This window comes from Hipposideros armiger, unplaced genomic scaffold, assembly GCF_001890085.2.
Source record: "Hipposideros armiger isolate ML-2016 unplaced genomic scaffold, ASM189008v1 scaffold_100, whole genome shotgun sequence".
Classification (NCBI taxonomy): Eukaryota; Metazoa; Chordata; class Mammalia; order Chiroptera; family Hipposideridae; genus Hipposideros; species Hipposideros armiger.
This window is the reverse complement of record NW_017731450.1, coordinates 2,144,817-2,163,802: the sequence shown is the minus strand read 5'-3', so window position 1 is coordinate 2,163,802 and position 18,986 is coordinate 2,144,817. Positions and strand designations below refer to the sequence as shown.

General features: G+C 50.2%; 1 protein-coding gene across 1 annotated transcript in view; it reads left to right on the top strand.

The window, feature by feature from the left end:
• Positions 1 to 18,986, top strand: part of DCDC2C (doublecortin domain containing 2C) — a 90,637-nt gene that overhangs the window by 15,320 nt on the left and 56,331 nt on the right. Inside the window, exons 4-8 of the mRNA XM_019646280.1 lie at positions 2,695 to 2,823; positions 8,450 to 8,587; positions 9,405 to 9,447; positions 11,729 to 11,855; positions 14,045 to 14,145. Coding sequence (XP_019501825.1) covers positions 2,695 to 2,823; positions 8,450 to 8,587; positions 9,405 to 9,447; positions 11,729 to 11,855; positions 14,045 to 14,145 — 538 coding nt within the window. The remainder of the gene's footprint in view (positions 1 to 2,694; positions 2,824 to 8,449; positions 8,588 to 9,404; positions 9,448 to 11,728; positions 11,856 to 14,044; positions 14,146 to 18,986) is intronic.

Here is an 18,986-nt window from a genome sequence, read left to right as displayed (position 1 = left end):
CCGCCCGTTACCTCTCCCTCCAGGGACATTGTTCTTGGGGTTTAGATGCAGGACTGTGTGACGCTAGGACAGCACAGACCTAAAACCTGGCAAGGAGTGCCTGGTTCATTCTTCAGTTCAACCCCCAAACTTCTGGAGACGTGTTTAGTCTGCCACTATCTCTGAATCTGCAATTTCCTAATTTATAAATTGGATATAGTATGTATTTCTTTTCTTTACCTTTAAAAATTCAAAAAAATTCTTAGAAGTAGTTTTCCCCATGTTTATATGCTTCTTATAAAAAGAAAAGTGTAAAGAATCAAAGCCCCTCGTTATCCCACTCATCCGAACAAGCACTGTTAGCCTCGTGGGATGTTTCCTTTTGTGCTCCCTCGGCACCTACCGGCGTGCATCTTCACGGCATCAGTTATAATTGATCGTTGTCCCCTATAAATACAAATCCCGCAGAAGCAGTTTCCAAGGCGGCACCAGTTATTATTGTATGGCTACGCAGTAATTTATTTAACCATTCCTCCATGTTTAGACATTTAGGTTGCTTTTATATTTTTGTTTTTGTACTTAATCCTACGAGAAACATCTTTACATGTAAATCTCTGTTCATTTCCGTGGGCTGGGTTTCACGGAGTAGACAGAACGGGTCAGTGGTGAGCGACCTGCACATCTCATCAGGCTCCGTTACCACAGTGTGTTCTGAGAAGACTGCGCTCATGGTTAGCTGCATCAGCAGTGTGTGCATGTGTGTGTGTGTGTCTGTGTGTGTATGTCGTGTGTCTGTGTCTGTATATGTCTGTCTGTGTGTATGTGTGTATTCATCAGCTAGGGCTGCCCAAACTTTGGGATCACACAATTCAGCCCATAACTGCCCGTGTCCCCAAATTCAGGTTGAGAATATATATTAAGTAGCTTTAAACGTTTAGACAAAAATACAATATGACCTTGTTTAAACATTTCTCTCTTATTATTGTTACTATTACTATTAATCTATGTTTGGAAATACTTGTCATGAACCATTCAGTAAAACCAATAGGTGGAAATACTTTGGCAAATATTTACGAGTAGTGCTATCACACGGATGAACTGTGATGTAACTTGCGCAGGACATTCCCTTCAAGGGTTTGTTTCGGGTGGGATTTTAATATGGGAGGAGCTGGGCCCTGGGCTGAGTGGAAGCCTGTGTCCCCAGAGCTTTAAGAGAGAAAGCAGATTCTCTTCATTGTGCACAAGCATGTTATATTAAAATTTATATTTACTCTGAAAAAAGATGTACTTCTCCCATTTTAAATTATTTGCATTTTAGGAATAACAACAACAATAAAACAGCAACAACTATAAATAATAGCATAAAAAACGGAGAGCCAGCACTGTAAAATCGAGCTCGTGTTGTTAAATACTACTCATTACTTCTAGACTTACAGAAATAAGCCTCATATTTACATTATTTTAACATTAACAGGAGTCACAAGAGTTTGAGACTGTTGCCAGGTGGCCTTGTGCGGGAGACCAGCTCCCGCGGGCGTCCAGGGGTTCCCTCAGGTGGAGGCGGAGTCGGCCAGGAAAAAGGAAAAAACTCAAGGAGACACAGGAGTGCTTTTTCAAGAAGAGAAGTGTCTCACTTTAGTTTACAGCATGCCCCTTTTTATATTGGGCAGTTGACCATTATCTCATCAGCAAAAAGTTCTTTTACATAGTTTAGATCAGGGTTTTACTTCCTTGTAATTCTTATGCTCCAGGGTACAGCTTGACTTTTTCTTATGCTAAAAGATCAACGTATCTTAACTGTGTTTTAATCCTTTTACCTATAGTGACTATGTCTACTCAACAATTATCCTAAACACTATTAGCTAAGCAGGATCTTAAGATTTATAGGGTGTGTACTTTGACCTTTACTAAGAGACTAGTGGTGTGACTAAAATTGCCTTTAGTGTATAAAATAGAATTATTGTGATATATCTATTAGAAGGGGTGTAAGATCTTCGTCCTACTGGGGGGCATCCAAAGGGGAATTTAAATTCTTTAAGATATAAAGCAGTATCTGTTTCTCAGTCAGAGCTTCAGAATTTGTCACAATTGCAGTGCGCTTGGCCATGTCAGACACTGACGCGCAGCCGGGTCCCAACAACCTTGACTGAGTGGCACAGCCTCCTGACACCAGAGCCCTGGGTTTGCACCAGCCCCCCGCCCCTGTACCCCAACGCTGACACATAGAAATGATAAAGTAAGGCCACTGGGATCATTTTGAAAGCTGCCTTAAAGGTGCAAGAGCGAAATCAATTGTTTCTACAATCTTTTCAGAGGATTGCACGTTGTTTCCTTTGGGACACTGTCTTGGCTCCATGGGTAGGGAAGATAGCTGCATTTTTAAAGGCAAAATGTCCCCCTTTATTTTCCAAATGGATTCAATTTTCTGCCACTTTACCCACCATAGCGGAGGCACATTTTTTTTAAAAAGCAGAGTTTCGTCCTGCTCATCCAGGTGTTTTCTGTTCTATGAGAAGGTATTCCCCCAGCGTTTTGTCTTGTCGCCAGGCTTCAAGCGCCCACGCAGCTGGCCTGCCCCCTCCGCAGGGCAGGGCGTGGACTAGGAGTGCGTCCTCTGCTTTTTATGTCCGGTAATTACATGTCTTCCCTTCACTGTTCAGTGTTTTCCCCTCATGTGTGAGGTACTAATGGCTGCTTTTCTTTTTATTCTTACAGTGTTTTCACAAATGGACGGTTATTGGTCCCGCCTGTACGGATTATCGTACCCAAGTTCAGTCTGACGGAGTGGAGTAATGTGCTGGCCACCATTGGAGAGAAGGTCTTCCCTCTGGGGGGTGTGCGAAAGTAAGGCCCTGTCCCCTGGAGGGCGCCTGGGGGGCCCAGAGGCTCAGCTTTGTGCTTTTCTGGGAGAATGTCCTGCCCAGACCAGCAGAGTCTAAATGACTCATCGTTAACTCTGATTTTAACTCTCGGAGGCGGACGGTACTTCCTGTCTTTGTACCACACTGATTTTAACGGGTTTCTTTCATGGTTCATTCAATAGAACTTACTGAGCGTCTTCCCCACGCCGGGTGTGGTGAAGAGGCCTCACCACACAGAGCCGAGCCCCCAGCCCCTGCGGTTGGTGTAACGAGGCCCCTCAGTGGTCAGGGAAGTCGGGGAGTCACGTGGGGCGCCGGAGTCTGAGCCAGACTTGGCCGGTTAGTGGGGAGATGGATTCTTGTAGAAGGAGGTGCAGGGAGCCGTGGCCACTGGCTGATGGGGAGCCTGCCAGGACTCTGCCACCTGCGTCCCGGTGACCTCAGGCACACGCTTGACCTTTGCAGACCCGTTCCCTCATCTAGAAAATTAGAAATCATAATAGTACCTACTCCCAGATGCGTGTGAAGTGCTTAAATAGTGCTTGGTGTGCAGTGAGCATTCAGTGGGGCTGGGGAGAATGACTGAGAACAAGCACGCCTCTTGGGGGAAGCGCTGTTCCTTATACACGACTCAGGACTACTGTGAGGCAGCAGCGAGGCCTGAGGCTGGCCCTGCGGCCACGGATCCAGACCACGAAGGCCCTGCAGGCCTGGCAAGCGCCTTGCAGTCCTGTGGCCACTGGGTCCTGTTGGTGTGGACGACAGATGGCGCGGCAGTCGTGATGATGGACTGGAGGGTGGGTGGCCAGGTGGGGAGCACGGTCCTGAGCAGGTGGAAGGTGGTGTGACCTGGAGGACAGGTGGTGAAAATGCTGTCCTTTGTGAAGGGACAGGAGGAGACGCAGGGACAGCCAGAGGGACGTGGAAGGAGGGTGCTGAGTAGCCAGAGGGCCCAGTGGGACTGGGTGCTGAGAGCTGGAGTGGGGCCCACCGGCAGAACTGTGGCATTGTCTGACCGTTGGCAGCTGACCACAGGAGAAGGCAGCCTCAGAGCTGGTTGGGGAGTGAATCCGGGACAGTCCTGGGGTCTGAGACCAGGGGCCCGGCGGTTAGAGCGGAGAGAGAGGCCCGGAGGTGAAGACCTCGGTGTTGGGATACCGCTGAGTGACAGAAGGCCACTGTCCTGCGTGGGCGTGACCTGAGACAGCATCGGGAAGACAGAAATCTTTAAACTTGAAAAGTGAGGACGTGTGCTCCGATGCTGATGTTACAAGGGTTGCCTCTATAGACAGGGGTGGTCCCCATGGTGGGCACTGGGGTGGGCGAGCAAAAATGTTTCCTCCTAGTTCACTTTTTTTTTGGTCAATTAACTCTATTGGAGGTGAATTAAAACATAAAAGATTGGTTTACAATCAACAGTTGTGACACCAACAATGAAACTGATGTATCCACTTGTGAGTAGGACAGAAACTGTTGGGACAGTGAGAGGCCTGAGTGCTCAGGGAACTTCGATGTATGAACGTCAATACTGTAGGTGCCCAGATGGCTCCAGATGCAGTTACAGCATTTGTGTATTATTCTTAAAGAGATAGGAACAAGCGTGCGGAGCAGATCGACTAGTGTATATTTTTGCAAGAAGCTAGGGACAACCGTGGAATTAATCGTGAGTTTCACATCTAAAATAGCGGCGAAAGGAGGAGAGAGAACCTCCATACAGGAGAGGCGAGTAAGGAAATAGGGTATTTAGAGGGAAAATAGAGCATGAGATCAATAAACTTTTCTTTGTTTTTCCCTGGGCTTGAATTAGTTCTTCGTGGTTGACTTTAGGAAAAGTGCAGAGCTTGGAACTAAAAGAAATTTGTAGAAGTACAACTAGTGGGAGAGAAAGAGCGATATAATATATACATCGTTTCATTATCACTGGGGATGTTGCTTTTGAATAAAACTGCCGCTGAAGTTTAGCCTTAGAGATGCGGTTCGCGTTTAGCTACATGTGTCGTTCCGTAGGGAGCGTCCATATGGTCCAGCTGAGGTTTCTGCTATGGCTTTTTCTTGTGTCAGAAAGAAAGAAAGAAAGAAAAAAGGAAGGAAGGAGGGAAGAAGGGAAAGGGGAAGGACAGCTCCCAGCCTTTCGGTCAGAGTACCTGGGGAATGGTGGTGACATTTCCTGAGGTGGGGAAGGTGGAAGGGGAGTGTGTTTCCGGGGAGTTGACTTTGGGGCTTGCGGGGTTTGAGATGATATTGCCGCCTGAGTGGCGATGTGCCGAGTCGGCTGTGTGAGTCTGAAGATGGGGTAAGAGTCAGGTTGCGGGAGTGAGTTAGCGCTGTGTCCGCACAGTGGCTGGTATTTGAAGTCGTGGGGTTGGATGTGAAGAGTTAGTGTTTGAGGGTATGGCTGCAGGCTGAGTCCTAGGGCACGATTTCTCACCTATCCCACTCAACCTCCATGATGGGTACAGGTGGGCTTGCCGTCTCTCACCTCTCCCGTACTATATTTTAAGCTTCTTCAAGCTTGAGACTGCTGGTAAATCTCTGCTTTGTCATCCTCGGTGGTGGGGACACTGGCTGAGCTGACCTCTGGGACCCAAGGACCAGGTTTCAGGATGCCCAGGCTAAGCTCTGCACCCAGAGATTTTGAAGCCTCCGCTGAAAATCAGAGGTGTCTTTTAACAGTGACATGCACTTAAAAAAGAATCTTGTTAAAGATTATAAATATATCAAAATTCCTTTAAGGCAGACTGTACATTTATTTGGGGAAAATAGCCAAATTGTCTGTCTATTGATAAAGGAAAGGATTAAAAAAAATGACATTTTCTACTATATTCCCAATCCTTATATGGTAAAAAAAATAATAATTTAATCATTGACACTTTTACAATGCCTTCCAGGTTACAGGACAGTTTTCTAAACAATTGGTTCACTAACCCTCACGCCTTCTGAGATAGGCTATTATAAAAATACCTGGTGGTGAGCGAGTGTTTCCTAGCGAGACACACGTATTTGTATGCACAACCTCGCTGGCCGCCGCCGTTCCTGTTGTGCGTTTCCACACGTTCCCACGTCAGCGAATCCTGCAGCTCTGCAACCGTCACATGTAGGCTGTCACGTGCTCGCCCATGAGCGTGGGATCAGAGCCTGACCCACAGGGGCACACTCTCATGTCTCCACGAGCAGAATTTTCTCTTTCAAGAAAGTCCTTCCCACTAACGAATTCGTTTACTCTTTATGTCAACCCTGCCCACTCGAGGAGTGGGCTCGGAACCTCTCCTGGGGGAGAAGTGTTCCAGGGCGCGACCCCAGCCGTTGGCTCAGGCTTGGACCCAGCCAGGTGGCCCGTGGCCCAGGGGGTCTGAACCGTGGTTGGCAGCTGTGGAGGTCACTCAGCACCTTCATCAAATCATCTGAAGTCCTGTCCTTTTGCTTATTTTGTGTCATCGCTGAATGAAGAGAACACACAGCTGATCTCCGTGCAGGCCTCCTTTGGCTGGGGGGAGACCTGGACTCTCTTGGTGAATGCCAGGCCACTGGAGCCGAGCGTGTGCAGGGCCCGCTGGTCCCCAGGACACCACGCCTATGGTGCATTCCTGGCACGCACCTCCCTCCGTCCCAGGCCGTCAGCTGCACTCACGATTCTTCTTGCCTCTTTAAAAGGCACCATCGATGTGAGGCCTTCCCTCTTTCTTTAATGCCATGAGATTAATCTTCATTATTGCTAGACACGTTTCTTCCCTTCCATGCTTTTGACCTATTTGGGGGTTATTATCTGCATATTGGCACCTGTACTCCTTCTTATTCTTGGCTTTTCTGTATCCTGTTTCTCATTTTGTACCTCCTCCCGAGAGAACGCCTCAGTGTCCTGTTCCCCACAGCAACGTGTGTCTTACCTGTGTCCACGCTACCCCCATCTCAGGGGTGTCCTTTGTCTCCACCATTCTGGTTTCAAGTCAGTTTTTCTACTTGTTTTTTTATGGTTTGTTGTTGTTTCATGTTGATAACATCTTCCTTTATTTCTTTTATAATGTTCTTCATTTTCGCGTTACGTTCTTGGTCCATCTGTTCCAACACTTCTGCCTCGGTGGCATCTACCGAACGCTCCACCCCTCCGAGCGGACTCCCCAGCGCCCGGGGCAGCGGCTCTGGCGGGGCGCCCTGCTCTGGGCTGCAGCTTCAGCCCCTCTTCCCGCAGCCCCTCGCCTGCTGAGCGTGTCTGAGCTCCCCTGACTTGCTGCTGAGCACCGGCTGTCCCAGGGCAGCGGCGGGAGAGCAGGACTCAGAGTGCTGCTCTCGCCTGGAAGCCTTGTGCTCCGAGTCCCAGCTGCCCCTTCCTCACCCAGGGCTGCCTCCGGTGGCCTCTCCCAGTTCTCTCCCGGCGTGAAGTCCTCGTGCCTCCAGGGTTGACCTGAGGCGGCAACTCTCCAAATGGGGCCCTGGGGACAGCACATCGTACCAGCTGAGCACATGGAGTCTGACTCCGAGGATGGGGCCCTGCCCTCCGCGTGTCAGCGAGCCTTGCAGGTGCTTCCGAGGCTCGCTGGTGTCCGAGAGGACTGATGGGGGGAGCATATGCTCTGTGCCTTCTCCCTTGTCCATGTGCCGGCGTCACCCCTCTTCTTTTCCACCCTGTGCTGGCCGTCCCCTGTGTCTCCTCTTGGGGAGGTCCTTCCCCGTCACCCCCGTCCCCCAGCTGTCAGCTAATTGTTGCTTAGACATAGCGCTCACCCGCCCTGCTACGGAAACCTCCAGTCACTGAGTCAACGATGAATGCCTGTCCTTCGAGTTGCAGGCTCTGGGAGTCGACGTTCAAGTTCTGTGTCTGCGTCTCACATTTCTGTGGCCGCCCACCTGTGTCCTGGCTTTCTGCACAGGCCCCCCCTGCTGCACCCCATCTTCACAGGAGGAAGCCCTGCCCACCCTCCCACCCGGCACATTCCCCCACCTCTGTGACACCTGCACCCGAGCGTCCCCTTGCTCCTCGTAGAAGCCCCGCCCTTGGGCCTTTGCTGGTCACACATGTCTTTATAGGTTCTGACGCTCTTGACTTTGGGGCAGCAGTGACTTTCTTATTCCTATTTTTATCCAAAGCAATGCCACCTCATTGTCTAGTGCATAAGAGGTGCTCAGCATGGAATAACCGAATTGTCTCTTAAATAAATGAATTAGTGAGTGACTACCAGCCTAGAAGGGCACAGGATAAAAAGCAGACAGATATCAGTCTTTTGGTGCTTATAAAAAAGAGTATTTGCTAATAAATGTTGGTTTGCTTTTCAAGTATTGTTGTAACAGCATAAGCCAATTTATATTAATTTTAGCTGCTATTAGTTAAAATTAATTGAACACCAACCAAGAATTTAAAATGCTCTCAAGGCCTCTGAGTACTTGTACATAATTAAAAATATCCTTTAATTAAAAATCCAAAAATAGAAAGCGAGCCTAATCCTGGATGAGCACTCCCCCCACCCCCACCCCGGGTTTAATTAGCTCGTTTGGGTCACGCTGGCTCACGACAGCATCGGTCGCCCACATAGTGGTCACATCATCTACACAGTCACCTCAGCCCTGATGCTGCTGTTCTGAAACCTCCAGCCCAATTCTTCTTTCTTTATTTGCAGACTATTTACAATGAACGGGCATCTTTTGGAAAACTCAAAGGATTTGCAAGACAACTATTTTTATGTGGCTGCAGGACTGGAGGCCTTCAAATATTTCCCCTACTGGCAGTGCCCAACGGTCCCCCACGAGGTCCAAGAGTGAGCACATCCGTTCTTTTCCTTCCTGCGTTGGGAAAATTTGCTTTCCCCGTGTTTCCCCCAAACACAGCCAGTTGGGCTATTGGCTAGTTTTCTATTCTCATTAGATATTCTCATTTTGTATGTGATATAGTTTTAGATTTTCAGAATTAGGCACGGAGGGACTACTGTTGTCTGATATATTCACAAGGAGAGTGAGATCTCGTGTGGAGGCCACTGTCTTTTCTCTGGGGACCCTGGGAACCTTTGAGGTCAAGAGCCTAAGTGTGCAAAACAGTTGCGGGACTGGCCATAGGACACGGGCGTGGCGACCCACGCTCCGTCAGCACAAAGCTCTGTTCTCCTTACCTAAACTACAGAGTTGGTGGGGGGTGGGGGGCGGCAGTCTCTCCTGGGGAAAAAAGCGGCGATGGTTACAGTGGTGACCAGGGTCCAGCACCGTGTGTGCGTGGACGCGAAGGAACTGGAAGGAAGAAGACGACATCGGGGGCACTCTTGTCCTCTCCCCTGAGAGAAGGAGATGCGTGTCCTGCAGACTTGTTGTCTCGTAGACTTACGCCTGAGGGACGCCCAGCGGCCTTATCCTGAGGCAGGAAAGCCTCAGGTTTCCGAAGAGCTCCACGCAGGAAACTGAACAGACTTCCTTGGGGCCCGTTCTACCCTGAGGCTGGGAGGCTGTGTGCGAGCGCGTGTCCTCTGGGGACCGTAAGCTCCCCGCTCCCAGGCCGGCCCTCCTGAGAACCAAGGCTGCGGTCCACATCAAATTGGTTCTGGCTGCGCTTCACGCATTTCAAGCCGACTATCTTTTCTTTTTCAGAAAGTATATGGACATTGAGAAGCACTCACAGAGAAAGAAAAAAGTAAGTACTTGTGAAAAAGGAAAGACAGCAACCTGACGGAGTCTGGTGTCTTCTGGCCTTAGCAGGGACACGTCACAGGCCGATCTCTAACCACCTTTAATCACCCCTGAGCGCTCGCCGTAGCTCAGGGTCCGAGCCCTCCACCGACCGACGCGCAGGCCTTCGGCTCGGACAGTCCGCGAGCCCTGTGTGCCAGCAGGCTCTGGGTCCTCGGGTCCTGCAGGCCTCACTGCCACCCGCGAGGGGCTCCGTGTCCCGTCCCGTGTTGTCTGGAGGGCACTGAGACAAAACGTGAGGAGGTGATGTGCCTGGCACAGAGCTGGTGGGGCGTGGGGGGACATTCAGGGTGACGTCTGCGTGCACTGCTCTTCTGAGCAACGCCGTCCTCTCAGACGGCGTCCACTGCTCTGGCTTCATGCCCAGGCCCTTCGCGTCTGTTTCCAGTTCTGTCACACGTGGGCTGGGCACGGGGACATGTGAGCCTAGTCACCCTGACAGGTGTGGGTCTGCAGGCACTTTGTAAGGTCTTCGTGTATTTTTCAGGGTTTATTTCATTTTCTTCATTTAAGTGGAATGATGTAAATATTCTGTTGCCTGCTTTTTAGTTTTTCCAACTTACATTACAATTTGGTCTGTTTAAATAATTAAGATAATTAAGAGAGTCATTTACAGCTTCTTTGAAAGCATCTAAGACTCAGGTAAGAATCAAAGTCAAGTGCAGGGGGGTGTGGTGGGGAGCCGGAAGTTTGCGCGCCGTGTGTCAGTGTTGTCTGGAGGGCATGAGGTGGTCTGCCCCGCATTTCATAGAAATAAAAATAAGGTGCTTTAAAATCTTGCATTCCCATAAGTGTCTGTTACGTAAAGTATGAGATTAAAGAATACATTGGGTTAACGACAGTGTGCCCACTTGTCACCTGCCATCCTGCCGCCCTGTAAGCTCTGTGTGTGCCCAGGTCGGTGTGGGACCATCTCATGTCGTCTTACTGCCACGCCTGGGGTGACGGCTGGTGCAAACGTAGGCAGTTTTGGTTGCTCTGTGCCCTGGGTTCTGTGTCATGACTGCTTCTGTGCCCTCATATGAGGGTGAGTAGTATTTGTTTGTCATTGTCCTTTGAGTATATTTCTGAGGTAATAAGGTAAATACATAGTGCTTTATCTTAGAGGCTAGAGATATGGAAAATGATTGCACCAAGCAGACGTCAGTGATGCTAAGAAGAATCATGTAGGTTTTCAGGACCCCAACCCCCAGCTGCCGCCAAAACACAAGCTCACATACCACTCTCTGTTTCTAAGACCAGCTCTGCCAAGATCTGTCTCCTATACTTATGAACACGATTTCAGCTTGCGGGAAAGCCCCTTAAAATAGGTAGCAAGATTTTGCTTGGTTCTCGGATAGGACGGGAGGACTGTTTTCACACTTTTATTTCCACAAGGAAAGAACCCCTGGTAGTCGGCATCATGTGCCGCATGTTCCATGGTACAAGGTAGGTGTTTTTAGTTCACTTTCTTACATGACACAGGTTGATTAAGAGAAATATCTAGTTAGATGCTTCTGCCTGTATTCACTTCCAAATCCTTCCATAAAGATAGAAAGAAAAGAAACTAAAAAGATGGCTTGTAAATAGAGAATTGGGACAGATTTGAAATTGAGGTAGAATTCTATTCTATGCTATAGAGCTGGGATGGTGCTAAGCTCACCTTTCTCTGTGGTCTAGTTATGCGTTATTACTATTATCTATAGATCTTTTAGAAATCTGAGTTCCCCTGTAATGGAACCCTAAACAAACTTTTATTTTTTTTTCATTTAATCTAATTTTTAAAGCTTTTTATCGGAGATGTCCCGTCTTGCTCAGAGGTTCCAGCACGGATAGTTTTGGAGCTGTTGTGTAAGCAGCCATTTTTATTAGGCTCTAAGGAGTGTCGCTAAAGCTGCGCGGACCTCCTCAGACCAGACTCGCCTTTCTGCCGTCTAATGCAGCCCCTCAGTTCATCAGGCGTCCTGCCATGTAACAAGGCCACGGTTTGTTAGGAAGAGATGGGCCTTCCCTTCCTGGTGGGCACTGCCACCATGTCCCTCTGAGGGAGGGACACACGGAAGTTTGTTTTGCTACTTTACAGATGAGGAATGTAGGGAACAGCGGGGTCCAGACGGTGCTGGGGGGGGGCTCCAAATGCCCCATTTCACCGAGGAGCCGCGTGCGGTCCCTGATCCTTTTCCAAAAAGCTGATAAGATGCAGACACTGCTGTTTCTAACACTCTTATTCTAAATCTGTGCCTTAGGAGGACCCCAAAGGAAAAGAACCCCACCAACAGGCCAGCTCTGCACCTGATGCCCAGGATTCTGTCTTTTACGCCAAAGAAGAAAAGAAGAAAACAGTGGGAAAACCTTTAGTCTGCAGCGATGCAGGTAAGGTGACACTGTGACAGTCCCTTTCGTGGTCAGAGATAAAAACGTGACCATGTTAACAGTGGGTTCTTCTTGGACCAGTTTCATGCTGCAAAGCTACGCCCCGTATGGTCTATTTACTAATAAAATGTTCAGCTCGTAGGGCCTTGGTGGGGACAGTAGTGGCACAGAATTCCAGCACTGAGAAAGGGACGCCCTCCACGTGAGTGGAGTATTTAAGAGAAACTCTGTTCTCCACACGTATATGGTGGGGGGTGAAGGGTGGGGGGTGGGGGAGACATTTTCTCTAAGGACTAAAGGCACAGGAAACAACCCAGTAATAAATCAACCCTTTGGAGGAGACGTGAAAACAAAAGCCACCTGAGTTGTTTGGGTTTACTTTTTGCCTGTGAGAGACAGTTAAAAGATGAAACTTCGAAAGGATTTTAAAGTGAAGTAATTTTACATGCAGGACCTGTCACTGCCACTGCTGCTAGCGCACCAGCACCTCGCCTGTAGTGGGGCTCAGGCTGGGTGCCAGGCCGCGGGTTGTGGGGGGCTCCCTCTCTTCTCTGCAGCATCTGATGCGTTTGGAAGCCATTTGTCCTAAAACCTCTTCAGCCTTGGCTTTCATTGCCTTGCTGCGCAGCTCAGCTTTGTCCTCTGCTGCCCTCTCACTCCTGCTGACCTCCAGCCGCAGCCGGGGTGCCCGAGCGCCTTATCCTGCTCCTGTCCCCCTGCTGACCCTCCCAGCTCCTGGAGCGTGCCGGGCACTGGCGGGGATGTGGGCTGTTTATTTATTTATTTATTATTATTATTTTTTTAGCTGAGCCATCCTGCTACCTATTGGTAGCTTAGCGGCTGCTCAGCTCGGGCTGGCATCGAACCGCTGTTGCTGAGAGCTCAAACTCTTGAGCGAGCTCTTAACCAACTGAGCCACTCTGCCGGCCCTCGATGTGGGCTGTTTAGACGTGTCCCCTCTCCACGCTCACCGCCTGGCAGACATGTTTGCCTACAGCCTGACCGTGGTCAGCTTGGTTCTGAGACTAGAGCCTGTGGAACCTATGCCACCTGAAATTCTAAATCAGCAGTAACAGGAAATGTAACCACCATGTGACATGTCTTGGCGAAACACAGCCTGCAGAGCAGCTGGGGTCGTGGGCACACGCCAGACCTCCCTGTGGGAAGCAGCATGGGCACTGGGGCTCCAGCTCCAGCTAAGACCCCAGAACCTGGTGACCACGGGCAAATCCCTTATCTGCAAACAGGCCAGTGGGTTTGCCCCATGGTTGCCCGAGTAATAATATCAAATGCAGAGGTGTACCTGGGACTTGGGGTTCCGGAGAATGCTGCCTTCTTGCCCTTCACCGTGAGAGCAGGGGGCGGTCCTCTGGGGGCTGAGGGCCGGGGAGGGTAGTGAAGGACAAGCACAGACCGGTCAGGGCTGACGGAGGCCCAGGACTCTTGACGGAGATGCAGGATGGGTCTGTGGTTGGAGTGTCCCATTTTGGACCATGGAGTTCGTCAGTGGCCCCATCTGTGTGTTTTTGGGGGTTGAAGGAAGTGGCTCGCCCACTTCTCTATCTTCTGCTGTCACCTGTTGCTTCTGACCAGGGTGAGCATAGACTTTGCCAAGAACCTGGGAGTTTTATAAGCATTTACTACATTCGATTGTAAAGCTATTATTAATAATTAGAATGATTTTTATCTGTCAATGAACTTGAGTACGTGAGCCCAACTTTAGCACATAGTTTGTGAAAACTCATGTTCGAACACAGTTCTTGAAGTAATTTGAAATTGTGAAGTTGCATGCCCTTAAAGTCTGACTTTGATGTCAGGTGGGTTGTTTTGTGTTTCTTTCTGACTGAATTAACTGGACACATGCTTGTCAAATGTTCAGTCTACTTCGTCTCTGGGATGAGTCCCATGATAGGTGGGACAGAGCAGTGGGTTCAGGGTCTCTGTGGGGACAAGGACGTAACACAGACAAGGAGACATCTAAGCCCACTGAGCCCAGTGCCTTTACTGAAGCAAAAGCCAGAGCTATGGGCACACGAGGTGAGCTGGCCAGCAGGGCCTGGGGCTCCCCGGTCCAGGCCTTCTGACCGTGACACAGGAAGCTCAGAGGATGCTGAACTGTAACTCTGGTTTGGGTCAGAAAATGTACAATGGACATTGGTTTGAAAACGCTGTGTGTTATTTTTCTCCAGAAAGTGACGTGTATAAAGCCCAGACTCCTAACACGGAAACCCAAGGGGTGCCGGAAGTTGAGGAGGCCCAGGACGTGCAGGTGGAGGTGCCTGTGGACCAGGTGGGTCATGAGCATCGCACGGCGGTGCCGCCACCTCCTGGTCTCTGCTCTGTCAGCCTCTGCCTGCCTGCCTCTCATCCCCAACCCCGCCCCAGGCTCCCCCTGGCCTCTGCAATGCTCTGGGTCCCCTTCAGTTGGCTATTGCTTGTCCTTCAGATCCTATGTCACACATTTTCCCCTCTGCCCATCTCTCCCTCACACGCTCTTCCGCTACCAGGACCCTTCTTAACACTTGTCATGGTTTGTGACTGCATAGTGAGCTCTGTCCTTCCTGCATTACTGTCTCTTTGCTCCACTGAGCTATAACCCCATAAGGGAGGGGTGGGTCTGCTCTGCTCATGGCTGTGGCCTTTGTCCCTGGTAGAATTTCTGGCAGGTGGGAGGCCCTTAATAATTTGTGGAGTGAAGGAGTGATGGGGTGATGGAGTGATGAAGTCACAGGGTGATAGAGTGAAGGAGTGAGAGGAGGATGGAGTGATGGAGTAGGATGGAATGACAGAGTGACGGGAGGATGGAGTGATGGGAGGGTGGAGGGGTGGGGTGATGGAGTAATGGAGTGATAGAGTGACGGAGTGACGGGAGGAAGGAGTGATGGAGTGATGAAGTGACGGGGTGATAGAGTGAAGGAGTGACAGGAGGATGGAGTGATGGAGTGATGGAGGGATGGAGGGATGGAGTGATGGGAGGATGGAGTGATGGAGTGACAGGTACATCAGACAGCATGGTTGGGAATCATAGACCGGCCACTTCCTAGCTTTCCGACTCGGGCTCAGTCTGCTTATCCAGGCGATGAGGCTGTGTCTATGCAGGTGTGTGAGATGCTAAGTGATGTCACACATGTGAGTACCCAGCCCAGGGCCGGGGAATTGTGGACCCTCGCTCAGTGGAGTGGGGTCCTATGGAGGGTCCAGGAGGAGATGGGGGGAGCAGATGAGGTGGGCGAGGGAGGCATGGGCGAGTGAGAAAGGTAGGGGTGCCGACATCAAGGCCTCGTGCCTGGACAGAGGTCACAACGGAGGGCCAGGCTGGGGCTGCAGCCCAGCTCTGCCTCCACCCCGAGTGTGGGGACAGGTCACTGCCCTCGGCCTCGTCTCTGCTCCTGCCCAGCTCTAAAACGCACAGCTTTGTCTCAGTGTCGACCTGAAGGAAGTGAGAGTGCGTGTCCAATCGTTAGTAGTTGAGAAAAGCATTTATCTTCTGTAAAAGGTCAATATTAGCATGTGAGCCCCATTTTCACTTCCCTTAAGTAGACTGGGCCCCGACCCTGTGTGTGTAATTATGTACCCCGAACCCCGCTGGCCAGCGAGCGTCCCTGCTCCGCCTGAGGCAATCCATCACTCTTAACTTTGCCATTTATTGTTGATTTCTGCCATTTTTCTTTCCTGTGACGTGTTTCACAAATGTGAAAGACTGTGTCTTAATATATTAGCTTTCCTCTTCCTCTTGACATTTTGAACACTTTACCCGTGTGTCCTGTTGTATTTTCTAAATCACTAGTAATATAATTTATTCTTTTCCTTGACATGACAAAAAATGACCAAAAGATTTGTTTTTTTCTTAAAACCCAAAATAACAGTTTAAGTATTTTTTTTGTGTGCATTTAAGCACTGTAATAGTAATAAGTAAACTAAGTCATTTTAGGCAGACGGCGGGCTGTCCTTTGCTGCTGGGAGGTGACTTCACACAATGTTTGCTTTTCTGGGACGAGGAGCTAGATGGACAGTGTGGCCTCCTCAAGCTTCCCTTATCCCAGTGTCTGGAAGCTCGTCCTCAGGGCTTCCAAGTCAGCCCACGGAGTCCCAGAAGCTGTGCAGAGAGGGGAGGTCAGCTGCTTTGGGACACGGCAAGCAAGCGTCAGGAACCGAGAGATACAGAGAAGTCACAGCTGCTCTGAGGTTACTCTTCCCGACAGCCCAACATGGCTGCTAACTGTGCGTTTTGACCTGTGCTCAGATTTCTAAGATGCTCCTGTTTTTCCGGTTCTGTCTTCGAATTGCTTTCTTTTTAGCTCAGCCACAGAGCAAAGCCTACACTCGCAATCGCCCACATCGCTGTCTGCCTTCAGTCCTGTGGTTTTCCGTCAGCTGACTGACTCCCGTGGTTCACCTCCCCAGAGCACCTCTTTCCTGCACGTGTCGGAAGCACAGTCTCATGTTCCAGGGCTCCTGGTCATAAAGGCTCATTCTTGAGAACTAACTTGACATTGAGACCCTTAAGGAGTTCTGTTGGTGTCTGTCTTTGGCTTGCGAGACAAGCAGAATCACGATGCCCCGCTAGAGAAACTGTATTTTCAGGAAACTGAGTGCCCTCGGTTACCTGTATCATGGTGACGCTTCAAAGTCACTGAACTCTATTTGTCCTGCGCTAAGTGGTTCCGGAACAGGATGGGAAGCCTGGTTTGTGGGAAATAGGATGAACGTGAAAGGGACAGAAAGCCAGGGGCTGACACGCTGGAAGTGACGTGGCTGTGAGGAGGCATTACTCTGCTGGTCACCTATCGTGACATGGGATACAGTCCATCTTCAGTCATCCTTTTATTTTCTTCTGAAGTCAAGAAGGTTTGGGTGCAGCTCTGTCCTCTCCTGGAATTCAGTCATGTTCAGAGTCGTGTGAGGAAAACGCCTCACTGAGATGGCCCCGCCACCACCGCTCAGCACGTGCCAAGCCACCTTCTAAGTCATTACACTCCAGAGGAAGAGCTGACAATGAGACACTAACTAACGTCAACCCAAATAACGCTGACTAATTAGGAGACGGTTAGTCCAATTTGTGTAATCTCTGAATCGTTTAATTAGAAAAAAACATAATGAGCTTTAAACGGTGGGACCTTTCTGGTGTGTGGAGTAGCTCGCACCAAGCTAACGGCCGTCTGTGGGGTCCACTTAATGGATAAGTTAAAATGCGCAGTTAGTGCTTGGTCTGTTAAGCTGCTTTCAGACACAAAGAGCAGAAAGCCTCAGAAAAGTGTCTAAACAGTAGGGGACACGCGTTGCACGCATGATGGACGTCGGGCCTTCCGTGTAATAGGAGCTTCCAGAATGGGCCGGTTCTTCCCACTGCCCACCCAGCCTCGCTCAGCTCTGGGTGGCACACTGGGACACGTGAACGTGGACACGAAGAGTGGAGAGACTATTTTCTTGCCTCTGTCTTTTTCACATAGTGAGAAGAGGCTCTCGCAGGGGCCCCCAGACGCCCACCACGTGTCTTTGCCTAATTTTTACCACTAGCCGGGGAGGCGCAATTGACCTTTGGTGGTGTAGACAAATCAACATTTACTTCCGGTGTCTGGAAAGGGTCCCAGGCTCCCCTAATTATGTGTAGTACTGGGAAAAAATTGGGAGTTTTACAAACAAGGTGGGGAAGGGCTATGGGACAGGTAGTGATGTGTGGGTGACTGTTTAACGGCACCCACCTTCCCCTCCTTCACGATGGAGTGTCCTGCCTTCTCCCAGCTTTGAACCCCAAGTTCTGAGAGCTTCCCAGGAGCTGTGCTGTTACTTACTTATTCTCTTTTTTTTTGATATTCGACTCCTCCCTTTGCTTGACTCCTCCTGGCTGGATGTGAAACACGCTCAAAGCTCCCCTGTGACCCACAAAACTGACCCCTCTCTTGGCCTCACTTCTCCGCGGGCGGCACCCATCCGCCCTCGCTTGCAGAGCCAGGGTTTGGAGCCAGGGGTCTCTCCTCACCCCCTCCATCTTCCCTCCTCCGTGGCTTCTTCTGGCTTCTGCCCATTGTGACAGACACAGCTCTTGACCTCATGCCACCAAATCCAGCACATTTCTCCATTCTCATCACACTTGAACCTTGAGCCTCTCTCTTTCCCGGGAAATGCTTTCTTCCTTTGGCAAGACCCACCCGTCTCCCACTTCCTTCCATCTCCAAATTAATGGTCACAGTGGAGGAAATGTTCGCTGGTCTCCCGCGTGTGTGAAATCCCACCAGATTCCCTTCTAACTCCGTGTTCTCCCGTAGCCCCGTCGCAGCTGTGGCTTCACACGTACTTGTGTGTGTGGAGTTCACACCATCTTCCCCGTGAGGTGAGGGCTGTGCGAGGGCTGCGCGTGTCTGTCCTCAACGTCACTAGTGTGTCTTCAGCGCCATGTGACACAGTGTGGTGGGCGTCCTGTGTGATTTGCCACGTGAATCAGTGAATCAGTGATTGGCATCACATCAGTTATTCTTTGGAAGAATGTGCTTTAACATTCTTTTCCATGTGGTTTGAACAGTCCCCACATAGTTCTATTCCTTGTTATGACTTTTGTATGAAAATATAGGAAGACGTTGCTCCTTCAGTCTTGGTCTGAAGTTTCAGAAAGTCTGGGCCCCTTGAGGTCTGGGCTAACGGGCCCGCTGAGAGGGACACTGACCCCCACAGCGCTGCAGCCACAGAGCTCGTTGGCTGCACATTCGAGGGCCAGTTGTCAGGAGCCGGTGGGTCCCTAGGGCTAACATCGTTCTGGTCACCAGGAAGGAGGGTGCTTCTCTACCCACTGCAACTCAAGTGTGGCTATGTGACCTGCCTTCTGTGGGGACTGGCAAGCGGAAGTAACGAACAATACTCCCAGGCAGAGGCTGAGAGCCAGCGTGGAGCCGGCCACACTGCCCTCCTCTGTCCCGGAGGCCATGGAGCCCTGAGGAGGTGGAGTCCCCATCAGCCCGGTGTCCTGGGTGACTGTGATGAGCAGTCCTCAGTGGATGTGGCAGCTGCGCTTGGTTTCCTTGTGACTGCAGTGTCACCGCCTACTCTGATACAGAAGTGTAACTGAAGTAGCCCCAGGGGGAGGCTTTGTTTTTTGGCCACAGAATCACATGATTTTCCCAAGGCTGGAGAGAGGTT